At 43.1% G+C, this 16,627-nt stretch overlaps 3 protein-coding genes across 4 annotated transcripts; all 3 read left to right on the plus strand.

The window, feature by feature from the left end:
• The first annotated feature begins 247 nt into the window (after positions 1 to 247).
• armc3 (armadillo repeat containing 3) lies at positions 248 to 8,210 on the plus strand. The gene is made up of 17 exons (XM_084033521.1): positions 248 to 364; positions 569 to 617; positions 728 to 845; positions 1,188 to 1,313; positions 1,571 to 1,639; positions 1,721 to 1,896; positions 2,009 to 2,203; positions 2,350 to 2,533; positions 2,656 to 2,808; positions 2,898 to 3,006; positions 3,498 to 3,747; positions 4,016 to 4,152; positions 4,393 to 4,561; positions 4,802 to 4,896; positions 6,854 to 7,021; positions 7,225 to 7,387; positions 7,891 to 8,210. Exons 2-17 carry the CDS (start codon positions 570 to 572, stop codon positions 8,095 to 8,097), a joined length of 2,367 nt encoding a protein of 788 aa, XP_083889647.1. The 5' UTR covers positions 248 to 364; position 569; the 3' UTR covers positions 8,098 to 8,210.
• A 586-nt stretch (positions 8,211 to 8,796) lies between these two features.
• Positions 8,797 to 10,914, plus strand: msrb2 (methionine sulfoxide reductase B2). 2 transcript variants are annotated; one of them, XM_084033340.1, is made up of 5 exons: positions 8,797 to 9,031; positions 9,426 to 9,523; positions 9,818 to 9,894; positions 10,145 to 10,292; positions 10,524 to 10,914. In XM_084033340.1, exons 1-5 carry the CDS (start codon positions 8,923 to 8,925, stop codon positions 10,653 to 10,655), a joined length of 564 nt encoding a protein of 187 aa, XP_083889466.1. In that variant the 5' UTR covers positions 8,797 to 8,922; the 3' UTR covers positions 10,656 to 10,914. The 2 variants fall into 2 exon arrangements, with proteins under 2 accessions (XP_083889466.1, XP_083889467.1); XM_084033341.1 differs by having other exon boundaries at positions 8,800 to 9,022; positions 10,524 to 10,913.
• A 447-nt stretch (positions 10,915 to 11,361) lies between these two features.
• c8g (complement component 8, gamma polypeptide) lies at positions 11,362 to 14,912 on the plus strand. Its single transcript, XM_084033339.1, has 7 exons — positions 11,362 to 11,607; positions 12,332 to 12,471; positions 13,131 to 13,201; positions 13,289 to 13,396; positions 13,550 to 13,654; positions 13,892 to 13,927; positions 14,831 to 14,912. Exons 1-7 carry the CDS (start codon positions 11,425 to 11,427, stop codon positions 14,848 to 14,850), a joined length of 663 nt encoding a protein of 220 aa, XP_083889465.1. The 5' UTR covers positions 11,362 to 11,424; the 3' UTR covers positions 14,851 to 14,912.
• Positions 14,913 to 16,627: the final 1,715 nt, after the last annotated feature.

Genomic DNA, 16,627 nt, shown 5'->3' on the forward strand with positions numbered 1-16,627 from the left:
TTACCGTATAGGCTACTGTGGTGCGCACGCGATTTAATACAAATCCTTGGATAAAATGTGTCTTTCCAAAAGGCAGCACTGATCGGACATCAGCAAACATGATCCAATCCACAAATCCAAGCTAGTAACGTCTGGTGTATTATTAAGCTGGTTTGGTAATGTGACACTAATCATAGCCATAGCTAACAGGTTCAAAGAAGCAATGGTCCAACCCTTATATTTAGCCCAATGTGGCACGCGTTGCCCAGCAACGCGGTGTCAACCTCCTTCTCCACAACACTAAACTTACAGACTGGTTCATCTGGCCGGCTGTCGTGTTAATCGCGAATGTTGAACTTGTCCTTTAGTTTGGAAAGAAAAATAGGTAAGTCATAGTGGATATTTTAGAAGTTTGTCCGGTTTCTATGCGTAATTCGTGGCGGAGCTAACGCTACCGAGCTAAACAGTCATGTTAGCTTTGTAGTTGAGCTAGCATAGCTAGTTCGTGGGGTTGATTGCACTGAGCACCTATTGGACGACTATCTGAGATCCATCCGTGACACATATTGTTGAACTCTCTGGGTCACAGGATGGGAAAGAAAGTGAAGCCAGAGAGGGAAACTCCACGACAGGAAACGGTCAGAGATTATATGAAAGCCTTCTCATCTTCACGTTTCTGAGAGTGTCTCTGTTGAGAAGGATGCCCATATCCTAAAAACATACCCTCCCTCTGTCCTTACTATCATAGTTTGGGCCACTGCCTGTTGAAGGCAAATCTCCAGCAACTGCAGTGCTGCTGCTGAGCTCCCCTGAGGAGGACATCCTAGTCAAAGCCAGTGAGGCAATCCACATATTTGCAGAGAAAGGTACAGTTTGTTGTTGTTGTTGACAACCCTGCAGCTAAAAAAGCACAACATGTACATCTTATTTCCTGAGATAAACTGTCATCTAGTTATGTTCCATTCTCACCATGTGTATACTTTTCAAGAGTTGGTATAAAATGATCAACATGTAATAATGTTATATGTTAATTACTGTGTTGAAACCATGTCTGTTTCAGTTTGTAATCCGTCAATGTCTTTTATATTCAATCACAGTGCAGTGTTTAGCGTCACCACTTCACTGACACTTAATGAATGTTCACACAGGCACTCATCTGCCTGGCACCACGCTTCATTTCCTTGTTCACTGTCTCCCCCTGTTGTTAGGAGATGAGAACAAGGTTTCTCTGCTGGGACTCGGGGCATTGGAGCCTCTCTGTCAGCTCATCACTCACAGCAACAAGCTGGTCAGACGCAACGCCATCATGGCCTTGGGCATCATGGCCACCAACGGTCTCTCATACAACATACACAATCAATGCAGTATTTTGAGCCTTGTGGCGTCTGACGGTTGCCTACAACTGATTTGACTGTCTGGTTAACTTACAGACCACTCGTCTCCTGATAATCAATGTGCTTGTCAGGCGATTAACTGTTTAGAGACTGTAGAATTGACCGCTTTGTTGATTTACAGACTGAGTGACTAATTGGTTTGCTCATTAAATAATTGCCACTCAGTCATTAACTTTGTTTCATGTTTCAATTGATAGGTGATGTAAAGAGTGCTCTGAAACAAATAGAGGTCATTCCATCAATCGTAGACAAACTGTCACATGAAGGTGAGTCATTTTGATCACAACATGACTCAGAAACAGATATAATGAACGACACAAACAATGTGATAATCTCTCCTATTCAAGAAGATACAGTTGTCCACGAGTTTGCAACACTGTGCCTGGCCTCTCTGTCGGCGGACTTCGTCTGTAAAGTCCGGATCTTTGACAACAAGGGCCTGCCACCTCTAATCCAGCTCCTGTCTAGTCCAGACCCTGATGTCAAGAAGAACTCGCTAGAGACCATCCATAACATGGTTCAGGTGACTCAAAGTCATCAGCCTACTAAAATCATTACTGTGTGTTTTGGAAAATATAGTCTGGGGATGGGTTAACATTCTTTTTGTCCTCCCGTGTTGTGTTGTATGTATGCAGGAACACCAAAGTCGTGTGGCGGTGCACGAGTTGGGAGGGATCCCTGTATTTCTTGAACTGTTGCAGTCGGACTTCCCTGTCATTCAGGATTTGGCTTTAAAGACACTGCAGAACTTCACTACTGATAAAGACACGTGCAAAACCTTCAGGGAAGAGCAAGGATTTGAGAAGCTCATGGATGTCCTCAGGAACACGGTGTGTGTGTGTGTGTTGATATGGATATGAGACAGAGTAATAACTGACACTATATGTTGTTGTTTTTTACGCCATTAGCTGCAAATATTTCCCTTGGATTCAACACTTGCTCTCAACTCCCTATCTATCCCTTTTCATTCCAACAGGACTACAGTGACCTTCATGCTGCGGCCTTACGGGTAGTTGCTAACTGTCTGAGTGACAGTGAGAGTTTACAGCTGATCCACAAGGGCGGAGGACTGACGAGGCTGATGGAGTTTGTTCTCACCCCAAAGACGCCGGAAATCCAGTCCAACGCTGTGAAATGCATCGCCAGAGTTGCTCAGAGCTGTAAGCACAGAAGGAGACAAGAGATCATAGGTTGGGAAGTCATAGGGGTATATATATACATATATATACATTACACTTTATCTGTGTTTTCTGTGTTTGTTTCATCGCGCACATCTGTGTAGCTGAGAATCGCAAACTGCTCCATGAGCAGAATGTGGAGAGGGTTCTGGTAGAGCTTCTGTCTGCGGCGGACATCACTGTGACAACAGCCACCTGCCAGGCTGTGTATGACATGAGCTTCCACCTCGCCAGTAAAGACAGCTTCAGAGACCTGGGTACACACGCGCACATTCACACAACTACCTCAACGCCAACGTTGTCGCCGCGGTGAAGTGTGAATGAGTCGGATTCATGTGTAATTCAGGTGGCGTCCCTGCTGTCGTACGGCTGCTGAACAGTGAGAGTTTGATGCTGAGGGAGGCGGCGACCCAGGCCCTCTCTCACCTCACACAGAGCAACCAGCTCAACGCACTGTGAGTACTGGACAATCAATGAGATCATCTTCATGAAATCCTTCCATTAAGCTACTCAAATTTAGTCTATTGACTGTGTATTAATGACGTGTGAAATATTGCCAAATTTCAAACATTAAGTGATGAGTTTGCAGAAGTTTGAAGTGTGCCTATTTAATGCTTTCCCTCTCTTCTCTGTCATTATCCATTTTATCTTCCACCCTTCCACAAATCTTCCTTATTCCCATAGCCTCTCACTGTCTGACATCGCAATTCAATATTATTAAACTTACTGTCTCCTTCAGTTTTGGCGACATTTAACTCCACCTCCCATAGATCATTCCCTCGCTATCCTTATTCTTAATGTTGGTTTTCCCTTTCACTCTACTTATTTATACAAATCACATGTATCACACATGCATTTTGTATCGTTGATATCTTGTGAGACGGCATTTTTAGACATCTCAGGAGGTCTGCAGTAAACCCCCCACCCATTTCTGTGGTAATTGCAGTGCCGTGTATGAGGCAGGAGGCCATGAGATCCTTGTCCAGCAGCTGTATGGAAGCTGTCCCAGGACGGTGGCCAATTCTGCTGCCACACTTGCCAACATGGCAGGACAGGAAGTCATCCGCTGCAGTATCTTGTCACATGGAGCCATACAGGCTCTGGTGGAGCCCTTGAAGTCCACAGATACGGCCGTCTTGGTCAACGCCACACTGTGCCTGGCACTGCTGGCCAGTAATACAGAAGCTCGAGCAGAGGTTGGTTTGTGTGTGTGTGTCCAATGACAGTTAAGTATTCTGCCTTGATCCCTTGTTTTTGAATGATACAAACATTATGAAAATCTGAGCAGCATTTTGCATAAAAAATATTGTTTTTTTCTTTACTTTTGACTGTTTATTCTTAACCCACAGCAAAATGTATCAAGCTAAAACACAATGTTCATTACAAACAATAGTAAATGATACATTTTCCAATGATATTTTATATGCTTTCTCCCAAACTACCTGAAATTCACTCTGTACATAGCTACAAAGTGCTGGAGGCCTTCACCCACTGGTCAATTTGCTGCGCTCCCATCACAAGGAGGTGTTGCACAATGCATGCTGGGCAATCGATGTCTGTGCCAGTGATATACCAGCCGCTGTGGAGATGTGCAAATTTGGGTAAGACACGGAGATGGCAAATAACAATTACATCAAACATGAACTGATGAATCATGTTAGCGCACCGATGTTGAAGACAATTTAGAGTAATCTCTTAAATAGCCACTAGATGTCAGTATAGGACAGTATTACATGTGGCTCAAGGAGAAACTGTCTTTTTTTTCAAGGATATTGTGTTTGCTTGCTATGTATTTTTATATTTATCATCTATGTCTTAATTTCTGTATCTGTGTGTCTCAGAGCCCTGGAAATGCTACAGGAAATCAACCAATCAGTGAACCGAAGGAGCAGTTTCAGCCGAGTGGCCATGGTCAGCCTGCTTAACACCAACTTGTCTGTCAAATACAGCCTGACCGGCCATTTGGCCTCCACTGACGTTACTAGTGACTGCTTCTATGACGCCGGGAAGGTGTGTGGATATAAGTTTACTATTGAAATGGATGTGAAACAAGTCACTTAAAGGATTATGACCTAAATAACTCAGCATTTGTTATTTTAGAACTTGAGCTTATTGATCTGACCTTATTCACCAAGAGAAGAACAGTTTTCTCCATCTTAACTGTCTTTCGTAGCAAAGAAAACACTGTAGCAAAGGATAGTGTGACATTTCTTGCGCATTCCCATCACTTCTCTCTCCTTCTCTCTCTAGGCTTGTGCAGGTCAGAGGATCCTGACTTTAGAGGAACTGTCCGAAAAACCCATCGACCAGCACCGACCCATCATTGTTTTCAACTCAGCAACAGAGTATGTTTTCTTGTTTGTTTCTGAAGTAAGTCAAAGGACAACTGATTCCAACCCAGTAAAAACTGAAACACAAAAGTGTTTTTTTTAAAAACACATCCAGCAAATCTCCAAACTATGACAGCTAACTGAGCCTCTTACACAACCAGTACTTCAGAGTGGGAAACCAACCACACAGATGGTGGCAGAGCATTGGCTGAAGTTTCCTACACTACCAGACACACCATGTAGTTTGCCGGGGCAAATTTATTGTGGCTGTTAGATGACTATCACCCTCCCCTTGTCTGCTCTGATCCAGTGCTTTGTTGCTGTGGCCTCTCAGGGTATACGATCCCATTTCTTGAGATGGCAACACACTCGCGGTAAAAGAGCTTTTGTGTTTAGACTAATGGATTTACACACACAACCACTGCACATGCATGGACAGCCATGAAGACGGCTGCACGTAATGGAAACACACACACACACACACACACACACACACACACACACACACACACACACACACACACACACACACACACACACACACACACACACACACACACGTACACTAATGCTCCCGCAAGCTTCCAGCATTTTGATGAATTAACATGGCCAAAGAGAGCAGTTCCCCCTACGGGTACCTCTGGTCCACCCCATTTCCACCATGTCCCCCCATTCAACACACACACACACACACACACACACACACACACACACACACACACACACACACACACACACACACTAGAATAGAAACACGCAGCTGCAGGTCGTTGCTTGTGCAAAAAGGACTGTGGTTAATACATTTTATTTTAGGAGTGAAATTGTTTTACTACTTTATTCAGAAACTTCTCCCTTCCAGCCTTGAGCAGTTAATGACTTTCCAAGTCATGTGAAAACAAACATGTTTAAGGTCTGTGGTCTAATTTTGCAAGCACAGTGCATTGTATAACTATTGTTACATTACTTTGAACAGGTTCGTCTGCATGTGCATGAGAATGTGGTCGGCTGGTAAGACATGATGTTGAAGCAGCAGAAGTTTTGCAATCCATCCATCGATTGTTACAATAATCGCTTATCCTATTCAGGGTTTGCGGTTACAGGCGATGTGACAAGAACAAATATCATACACACATGGTAACAACTGAAAATATACAAAAAGAACAGTGAAAAACAGTGACAGTGACAGTGCTGTGTTCAGTTACATAAACCATTTTATCCTTGGCCGTCTGTGGCAGAGAAATAGAGCATGTGCCAGAAGGGAGGCAGATCAACCCATCAGGAACAGACACCAGCAGCAAAGTAGGCCACAGAACATACACAGAGTGTCTGTGTCTGTGCTGGTTCAGGATACTTACGGCATTATCATATGTGGCACTGCCTCGCTCATTTTTGTAAATAGTATAGTGGTAAGTGTTATGATCAATAATGGGTGGACCCAAACACTCAGAGTATGGAGCAAATTGCGGTTGAGCTGAGAAGAGAGCGAGGCCGGTGTCATAGCTGGGCTTACGGTAACAAACTGGTGAGGCAGGCAGGCAGACAGGGTCGGAGATGAATGATTCTGGAGACACAAATAAACAGTGTAAGTTCAAGTAAATCAAACTGCACAAAACAAATGACTCTGAATGCATAAAACAGTGTGGCCAAGAATGACAAACTACCACTGTGGTTGCAACAACAATGTGGCGTGGAGTGAGATAAGGCCCGGGTTGATCCTGCAGAGTGATGAGCTCGGTGGAAGGCTGGTGTGGGTGGAGGTAACTTGAAGCCAGGAGGGAACCATTAAGTGTGTCAGGAAAAGATTACGCATGTCCCAATACATAGTATGTCAAATGCTGTCAAATTCCGACAGACAGGTTGGTATTTCAGAAAAGGTTCTTTGTTTTTTCATGAACATATTTTAAGTTCAATTAATTTCAACACTGTAAAATTGACACAGATTTCTTTTGAATGTACGGTCTCTGTGTCTCAGGAAGAAGAACCAGAATGACACAAAGAACGATGAGCCCCAGCCTGAGCCTCCTACAGAGAGAGCGCGGAGGATGATGGATGACGTCTTATTGCAGGTTCTAGTTGAAGAGGCCAAAGAATCCATCATCCCACTGAGTGATGAACGGGAGCAGTGTGCTGCCTTGGCCAGGTGACAGATTAATGCAGTCGGCACATAACCAACATGCAGAGATGTCACTACAAATAGGGAAGGAAGTCATCTCCTATTATAGGACTGGCAGCCATTGTTTTCAGTTCTCCAGAACCATGAAAACTAATATAAGACACCTTGGAAACTCTTTTTACGGTTCCTGCATTGTAATGCATGTTTGTGTGCATCTCTTTGGATTCCAGGCTGGTGAGTGAAGCCATGGGCGGAGCCGTGGAGATGGACAAGTTGCATGAATTCCCATGGGTGCTGCACCTCAGCGAGCTCAAGTTTCAGCTCAAGTCTAATGTTGTTCCCATCGGTTTGATCAGGAAGGGGATCTACTGCCACAGGGCACTTCTCTTCAAGGTAACGCGGACCTAGTCACTGTTATGGAAATATGTATGAGTCGAAGCAAGGAGACCCCTGGAGGTATTAGATGTCGTATGCAGAAATATTTTTTGATGCCCAATGATCATCGTGAGAATCAACGTTTGAGCAGCACAACAAACCTGTAGCCTGCCATCCTGGGAAAGCATAAAAGCCTATGTTATCTTGAGGAAGCTGCCACGGTGTCTGTATTGTCTAGGTTAAAGGTAAAAACGTTGCGTTCGGCCCTGAGAGACACGTTAGTGTCTTGTTTGTGACTTTGCCTCGCCTGGAGAAGCAGACACTTAACAACTCAGATGAAATGTGAACCAATTAATAAAATGACACGTATTAATCTTACACTGAGACTGAAAATTCCCACACGGCATCATTAGCACAATCTGCTTAAATCCCTTTCTCTATACGTTGTCCCCACTCGCCACTTAAAGTATTATTATTATTATTTCCCTCTCCAACCCCGTCCACTCTCTTTCCCTTTTCAGTGTCTGGCAGATTGCATCGGAATGAGCTGCACGCTTGTTAGGGGTGAGTACAACCAGGCTTGGAACGAGGTGCTCCTCTTCGATGGGAACTCCCCTGGGAACGAGCGCTCTTCCCGGACCTGCCTCTACATAGTAGACCTCATGCATCAGCCTGGAAGCCTGCTGGCTGTTAGGAACCCTGCTGCTGTGCAATATCAGACTATATAAATATCAGAAGCCAGGTTGGTGCATTGGCATCAGCACACAGTTATCCAATTGGATAAATAAGAACAGACCAACACATTGTATAATACTGAGCAGACTGAAGTTTAGATATAGATTTGTTTGTGTATTTGCTGTATGACAGACCTTTAAACATGCTGTATGTGTTCTTCTCTAATAAACACACTGGTTTAACCTGGTTCTTCGTCACAGAGGATTTACAATGTTGTAACAGACAAGGCAGGTAGGGTCAAACTGCCGCGGTGCTGCACTACAAAACGCATGTTTGAGTTAGTTATTAGTTGCTCTTATCTTTATCAACTGAGGTAAGATCATTGAAAAGAAAACATATTTTTGTCCATGCTAGGATTACTCAGCATCAAATAAAGTTCCTCTAATATGTGTTTGATTGCTTTTTTAAGAGCTCCCATTCACTTTGGTTTACATGACACTGCACAATTATATATAAGCATATAGCTTTGTTGGATAATGTTTAACACACGTGGTTAATGTGGGTCAAAGACCCTTGAGGAACCTTTTGGTTTTGTGACATTGGGCTATAAACAGAAGTGACATGACCACTTCAACAACCAGACCATAAAGCTGCTATGCAACTCTGCTCATTGCCTGACAAAAAGCCAGTGAACTCTGTCCGCTTTGACCTACTTAGCCGGAGGTGTGCTTTTTGACCGGGTCACCCAGCTAACAGCGTGGATCAGTAGACGGAGAGGAGGACTCGCCGCTGCGTGAACGATCCCGACGCAGCGAGCGCACGAGGCTCCCAGTGACATCAGCAGCACCTGACTTCACGCGGACACGGCGGCAGCAGACATGGCGCGTCTCGTCGCCCGCTTCTTCCTCGCGACGGCCCGGTCCGCGGTGTCACCGAGGAACGTCCCGGTATTCATCCGGCCTGTATCCACGTCTCAAGGTACAGGGGGTACGTTTGGTTTCTTCACCGTCACTCCGTTCTTTAGGGGCTGCAAACTCCTGCAGGTGCAACATGCTGCAGTACGCAGCTGCAGGTTGTTGCAGGGACTGTGGTTACAAATACATTTGGGATGAGTGGAAGTTTACTTCTGCTTATTCCACTACTTTTCATTTCATTTTAGGAGTGAAATTGTATTTTATTCAGAAAACTTCACTCTTCCAGCCTTGGGCAGTTTATGACCTTCTGAAAACAAACATGCTCAGGGTTCGTGGTCTAATTTTGTGGGTTGCATCTCGGAAAGATTGAGGAAATCCTGCTATAATTCATGCTTTTCTTTCTTCTGTTGATTGCTGTCAAAAACCTATTTTGGCTACCTGAACGACCGGGATGTCCCTCTCTGCAGGCCTGCAGTCTCTCACCCGTTATAATGAGTCTACAGACTGGCAAAAGAAACTGACCCCAGAACAGTATGTAGTCACCAGAGAGAAAGGCACTGAGGTGGTAAGTACTGCATAATACATGCACACTAAATTATGTCGAACCAACATTATCTGTTTACCAGACTGACATACATATTTTCTGATAAGCATCAGCACAGTTCCAAGTGGACTTTGCTCATCACTGCATTGTTGTCCTGTGTCAGGTTCAACCAGGTCAGCAAACCTGGTGTTTTATCAATTAGAAGCTCTCAGGTTGAAACACACTATGTGTAATATTAATAGGAACTTATAAAATCATTATCCTTAACTGATGGTCACATGCTTGTGCTCCTAATGTGATTGTTGGTGTTCTCAGCCCTTTAGTGGGATCTACCTCAACCATGCTGAAGTGGGGATGTACCATTGTGTCTGCTGTGCTGCTCCACTTTTCAGGTAACAGTTTAAAGTGTGAACAGTTGTCCACAAGTGCATCATTTCTATTTATAATACATATTTTTCTTACTCTCAGATAAACATGTAGCCTATGCACCGTCAGGATTGCTACTTTATTTTGTTGTACTTTGACAATAAAGGAATTCTTCTTTATTTTATATTACTGTATGATATTTTTTTTGTTCAGACAGCCATACGAGAATGTTAGTGTTTGAGCAAACGCTCATTGAGTTCCTTCCTCTCTTGATAGTTCAGAGGCTAAGTATGACTCGGGGACAGGCTGGCCAGCATTCAAAGAGGCTCATGGGACATGGGAGCGGGACGAAAGCCTCGCATCCATCATTCGTCGCCCTGACAACAGCCTGGGTAGTGCTGGGACAGAGGTCCTTTGTAAAAATGTGAGTTTTTTTGTTTTCTTAGCTATGAAGCCAAAGTTCGGGCTGCTTAGTATAGTAGTTATTATAGCTCTATGAGCCTGTTATAATAAATCAACATAGTTAAAAATGTATCTCTATGTATAAATATTTTGCATTCAGAAATTCCTGCACAATTTACCTCAAATACAAGCATACTTTTTGTACTTCTGGTTTGGTTTATGACTTTCATGTGTTTGTGTGTGTCTGATGCAGTGCGATTCCCACCTGGGTCATGTGTTTGATGATGGACCGGACCCGGCGGGTCAGCGGTTCTGTATCAACAGCGTGGCCCTCACATTTAAACCCAGAGGAAACAACAAACCTGACACGGATGAGCAGGACTAATACCTTGACTTGAATACATGATCATGCTCCTTTTTCTCACCAGAATCGAAGGACCAACCTTAATATCCGAGCATTCATTCCATTGTTTTGACCTCAACATGTTTGCAAGAAGCTTTCTGTGGTAAAATGTGTCTTAAGGCCTCTCCTGGTTTTTATTAAAGTGTGGATACTTGCAGGGAAGTCTATTAAAATGAAAAACACAATTCCCCACAAGTCACTGTATTAACTGTTTCTAGTCTTCACTCAAATGTTGAATTGGTAATTTTAACTGAAAAATGTCAAAAAACACTGGACATGAATGGATCTGATGTTTTCTGTAGAGATTGCATAATACAGGAAGTTATGACATTGCTGCTTTCTGTGTTTTTCAGTCAATTTAAAAGTTAAATTGTTATATCTCTGTACGGAATCATGCAAACTTACATGATTATTTTGTCAATAAATGCACATTTTGTTTCTTCTCTGAGTCCATGATTATGCTGTAGAGTTTATAAAGATTTTAAAGTCAGTATTTAATGGGAATACATGCACACCCCGCAGTACTGCAGTATGGCCTCATATCTGCCAGTAAACCAAGTTAATATTTAACTCCACAGGCCATCCTCTTTTTAGCTTTTTTGGTCCCATGCTCTCTGTGTGTTTAAGGTTGAGTAAAGCCCATGGGAATACCAGACTGCAGCCACAGGGGACAGGAAAACAAGAAAACTCACCTGAGAGATCCTATAGGAGAAGAGGACTGGTTCTTGGGTGTATAAATAGTCGTGTGAGAATGGCTGGAGTATGGAAATGCATGTTGGTGGGGGTGTTGTTTTTTTGTGTGCATCTGTGGGGTTCCGTGGAGGCTGTGGGGGGGGCTAGGAGTCGACCACGACCCCAGAGACGACCTCCCAAGAAGCCAAAGGTCGACCCTATTGACTTGACTCCAGCTGCACAGAACATAGACATACAACAGGTAGACATGTTTAACTTTTGTGTTATTTCTATGTTTGGAGTTTAAAAAGTCATCTTTTAATCCATCGTTTGTGATTGGTGCCTCTGAAACAAGCCAGAGTGCATTTGGTTTAATAAATGGTCACATCAGCTTCTATTCAAAGTTTAATTCTGACACCAAAGCTGCACTGAAAAGAGAGCATGTCAGATTTTGATAGATGAATACAGAAAGCTCAGTTTGTAGGCAGTGGAGTGGAGCTGCAGCCTGATAGCAAAACAGCAAACAGTTCATTGTGCTGTTAGGGTTGGGAGAGAAATCTATACACAATAGCATCACAATATTTTGTGCAATACTGCGATACAAGGATGTCAAGAATCAATCTTTTATTATATACTTTACATAATAACAGTAATGCAAAACACACTAGCTGGAGCTTTTTTGTGGTGCTGTTATGTGTTAAGTCAGAAATGCAAGTTTTTGTTTTATGGATTAGTGTTGGGTCTGGCGTGTGTCATTGTGTCAATATGGTGTTTTAGGCAATAAGGGGGATTTTCAGTGAAACAGACTTTGAACACAAGAACAGATAACAGGCAGGATGTCTTTCATTAGTAGGGATGTTTTTTTTTTACCCTAAATATTCAAATGGGGTTCATCTATTCCTGGTAAAATAGGGCAAATCCACATACACAATATTATGTCTGAGGCTGAAAATGTTGCTTATTTTTGCCATTTGTCTCTGTTGCAGATGGCAGGAACATGGTACCTGCTAAACACCGCCTCCAAATGCTCCTACCTGATGAATCATGGAACCAAGGTCGAGCCCACAGTCATGACCCTCACACATTCCCCTGACCAAACACTGTCCGTTAGCACCAAGACACGACAGTAAGGAACCCCATCCACACACTGTGACTCTTCAGCACCTCAGCGTACGGTCAGAGGGGACAACTAGAACACAGATCTCGCTACGTAATGTTTCAACCACATGGGTTTGATTATATTTGTGCATCTTCAAAAACAGGAAAGGAGGCAGAACAGTTAAATCTGTCGGCTTTCCTTCGTGATTACGAAACTTGAAGGTTATCCTGACCTGGCGTTTGCAGAAAGAGAGTGTGCATGTATTTACAATTGAAAAGGACATAGTGTGTCTTTTTGTAGGACATTTTTGACATTTTTGATGATATTTTTATTGCGATTTGAGCTTTATAAAACCTTTTTGGCCCACGTAGAGGAAAACATTTTTTTGTCCTTTTCCTCATGTGACATTAGAGAGCTAGATGAAGCTGAGGCCTCAGGCTGAGACGTTTGCTTAGATTATGAAATATGTGGTTACATCATGAAACTGTGGATATAAAATGGATATTACAATCTAGAAAACTACGAACAAGTCAAATCTGCTTAAGAGGAAGATCATTTATCCTTTATATCGTTTCAGACGAAATAATAGCAGTCTACGACAGTTTCCTAATGTTTTAAATAAATAGCTATCCATAATGGCTGGCTTCTTCAAATGCCTAACCTGACACAATCTCCTCTCCTCTCAGCAATCACCAGTGTTGGGAGATATTACAAGTCTACAATCTAACACCAATCCCAAGCAAGCTAATACTTAAAGGTCAGTGCCTCCCTTACTAAGCATGATTGATCAATAATAGTGCAATGCCCCCCTTTGCCTTACTGTGGTGTGCGTTGTTTCCACCAGGAGGTCGTCCTGAGCTTAACACTGAAATAGTGATCGGGGAGACGGACTACAGCTCCTATGCGATCATGTACTACCAGAAACGGGGCAAGATCACTCTGAAGCTTTATGGTGGGTTCCTCATCCGTTTCACCCTTTGTTTGTTATTTCAGATCCAAAAGCCATAGTTCTGATCCTATTTCAGTCTGGTAAAGTGAGACCGGCTCTGTATGTTCCAAATATTTGTTACATTAACCAATGTTTGTTTTTGTGCTCTGTATGCAGGCAGGTCTGTAGACAATCTGTCCGAGCCCATGTTGACCAAGTTTGAGCAACTTGCTGAAAAACAGGGTTTAGGACTGGCATACCTCTTCCCTTTCCCCACCTACAGTAAGTCCATGTCCAGCCGAAAAATAACATGACACAAACTCTAGTAGCAACTGCAATATTAAATGAAATGAAGAGGTCTGAATCGATCTCGAAGAGATCTCCATTATTCAGTATATTTGTAATTTGGAATAAATTGTGCTAAAAAAAACATATATATATTGCATGGATGACTGATATAAAGGATTATGATGTAATCATGCCACTGCCTTTAAATTGTTTGTTTCATTTTCTTTCTAGGTCACTGTGGTGCTGTGGACCAGGACCATGTAATCAGTGAGTTAAATGTGTAATAAATAACCAATAACCATAATTATTTGATGTAACCAAAAAAGAGTGATGATTATAAGACGACAAAATAAACTGTTAAGCAGCTGACAAATATTGCAAGTACAGCTTTTTTTTTTTAATAATGTCCTTGCCGTGACATGCTGACACGTGAAAAAAATACCACCATCACACATCATCAAATGGTTCTCAGTTTATTAGCGGTCGCTCATAGGCTTAATCTATAGTATGTGGAGTATTTTCACAGGTCATTGCTCACTGCAGGACATTCAGAGTCCTGTCCATGCTCTGGAAGCCTCCAGACGTATTTCATGCTCTTCATCCTATTCAGTGTAACCGATGGTTCACCGGTTCAGTGCATTACATGTCGATCATCAGTTCACCTTTTGCAGCTGCACTTCTGCTGAGTGCTGGTGCTGAATGACGATATATGCGTCCTCCCGCTCTGTACCTTTGTAAAATGTGTGGAATGTTCTGTAAAGATTATGCAGTAATACTGTGTGTCTAAGCTGGAGACGTGTTTCTGCAGCCATGCCAATGAGACAGAGATTACAGTAATTGTGTCGGATTTGACTGATTGTGATAATGAAACTGATAAGATGTGTTGTGAATGCAATCTAATAGATTTAATAACTGTAAAGCTTTATTACCGATGTTATAAAAGCTATTAGGAGGTAGATAATATCAGTTTAACTTAGTTTACAGGCGTGCGATTTACGGTGAAGAATTCAATAAAATCCAAATATGGATTTTGGGTGAATATTGCTCCTGCAGGTTGTACATGAGTTACCGGTATTCAGTTATTTAAACTTGTTGTGGACATGTTATTCAATCTCCACTGATTTAAAGCACAGCTGTTATGTACTTTAACCTGGCACTCTTTGTTTACAGACTGTGTCCCCACATGCTGAGGAGGCTGAGCTGTGAACCACAGATCCAGTGTTCCACAGTTCTCATGTAAATTTGTGAATATCAGAGAGCTGTTGAAAGATAGCACCATGGTTTTAAAGTTGTGTAACTCAAATGTGACCAATTAAAGATTAATAAAACAAAATGGAGCACAACTTTGTCAATGATTAAAAAAAACCACAATGGGCCTTTTCTGCCATCAGCTGATGAGATGCCATTGTGAAAGGGCTATCCCCTATCTTTTCTGGTTTAACTTCCAGAGATTGTGCCTGTGTGCATGTTTCTGGGGGTGTGTGTGAGGACAAAAGCTTGGGGGTGGGGCTGGGATTCAATGTAGTCCAGATGTGGCGGCCAAAAAGGGTTCAGAGAGTGTGCTTACAAAACAAGCTTACCAAACGGCTCCTGACGCTGCCCCCAGCTCCACACGGTGTTACATAACCAGCTGATTACAAGTCGGTGCCCATCTTGTCTCCAAGCAAACAGAGCTTTGATGAATCCATGAACACATTTTTGCCAATTGGCATATTACACAATGTTAATTCGGATGAAAATTGATGGATTTAGTGGGTAATATTCATCACATAAAGCAGAGATTTCTGACTTAATATCAAATAAGATGCAGTTAATCCATTACAAAACTTAACTTACTCATTGAAATGTCTTATGGAACTATTAATACTCAAAATGAACCACAAAGTAAAATTAACTCACTATAAGCAACATTCCAAGATTTCATGATACATTGTAGGCATCCATGAACTGTGAAGCTCCTAAATATCACTGCCTCAATGCAGCTGGCAATTCAACTTGCAGCAAAATAATGCATATTTACTACAATTGGTGTGAGAATGTTAATCTTATTTCAAGTGGAGTGTTTGTTTGAGCAGTCTGGAGTTTGGCAAATAAACCTTAAATCTCTTATTGTATAAGGGCTGTTTTTTTTTTACTTCCATATACCATATGGTGAGGAAATCTGTTTTGATAGTCCAGGCATACCCGAACATTTGTGATGGAGCGCCCTCTAGCGAAACGACCCATCACATCCGCGTGTTTGTCAGCGCCCTCTAGCGAAACGACCCATCACATCTGCGTGTTTGTCAGCACCCTCTAGCGAAACGACCCATCACATCCGCGTGTTTGTCAGCGCCCTCTAACGAAACGACCCATCACATCCGCGTGTTTGTCAGCACCCTCTAGCGAAACGACCCATCACATCCGCGTGTTTGGCAGCGCCCTCTAGCGAAACGACCCATCACATCCGCGTGTTTGTCAGCGCCCTCTAGCGAAACGACCCATCACATCCGCGTGTTTGTCAGCGCCCTCTAGCGAAACGACCCATCACATCCGCGTGTTTGTCAGCGCCCTCTAGCGAAACGACCCATCACATCTGCGTGTTTGTCAGCACCCTCTAGCGAAACGACCCATCACATCCGCGTGTTTGTCAGTGCCCTCTAGCGAAACGACCCATCACATCCGCGTGTTTGTCAGCGCCCTCTAGCGAAACGACCCATCACATCCGCGTGTTTGTCAGCGCCCTCTAGCGAAACGACCCATCACATCCGCGTGTTTGTCAGCGCCCTCTAGCGAAACGACCCATCACATCCGCATGTATGTAAACGCCCTTTAGGTTTTACGGTTAGGGTTCGGCGTTGATAAACACGCGAAAAGGCGATTGTGCGTAGTGATAACACGGCATAATGGCATACGAGTTGGCGTGTCATACATATGCCACTTCATGAGATCAGTCTGGGGGGAGGGGAAAAGGGGAGGGGCGTTAAA

The sequence above is a fragment of the Eutrigla gurnardus genome (genome assembly GCF_963514095.1).
Source record: "Eutrigla gurnardus genome assembly, chromosome: 18".
NCBI classification, from domain to species: domain Eukaryota; kingdom Metazoa; phylum Chordata; class Actinopteri; order Perciformes; family Triglidae; genus Eutrigla; species Eutrigla gurnardus.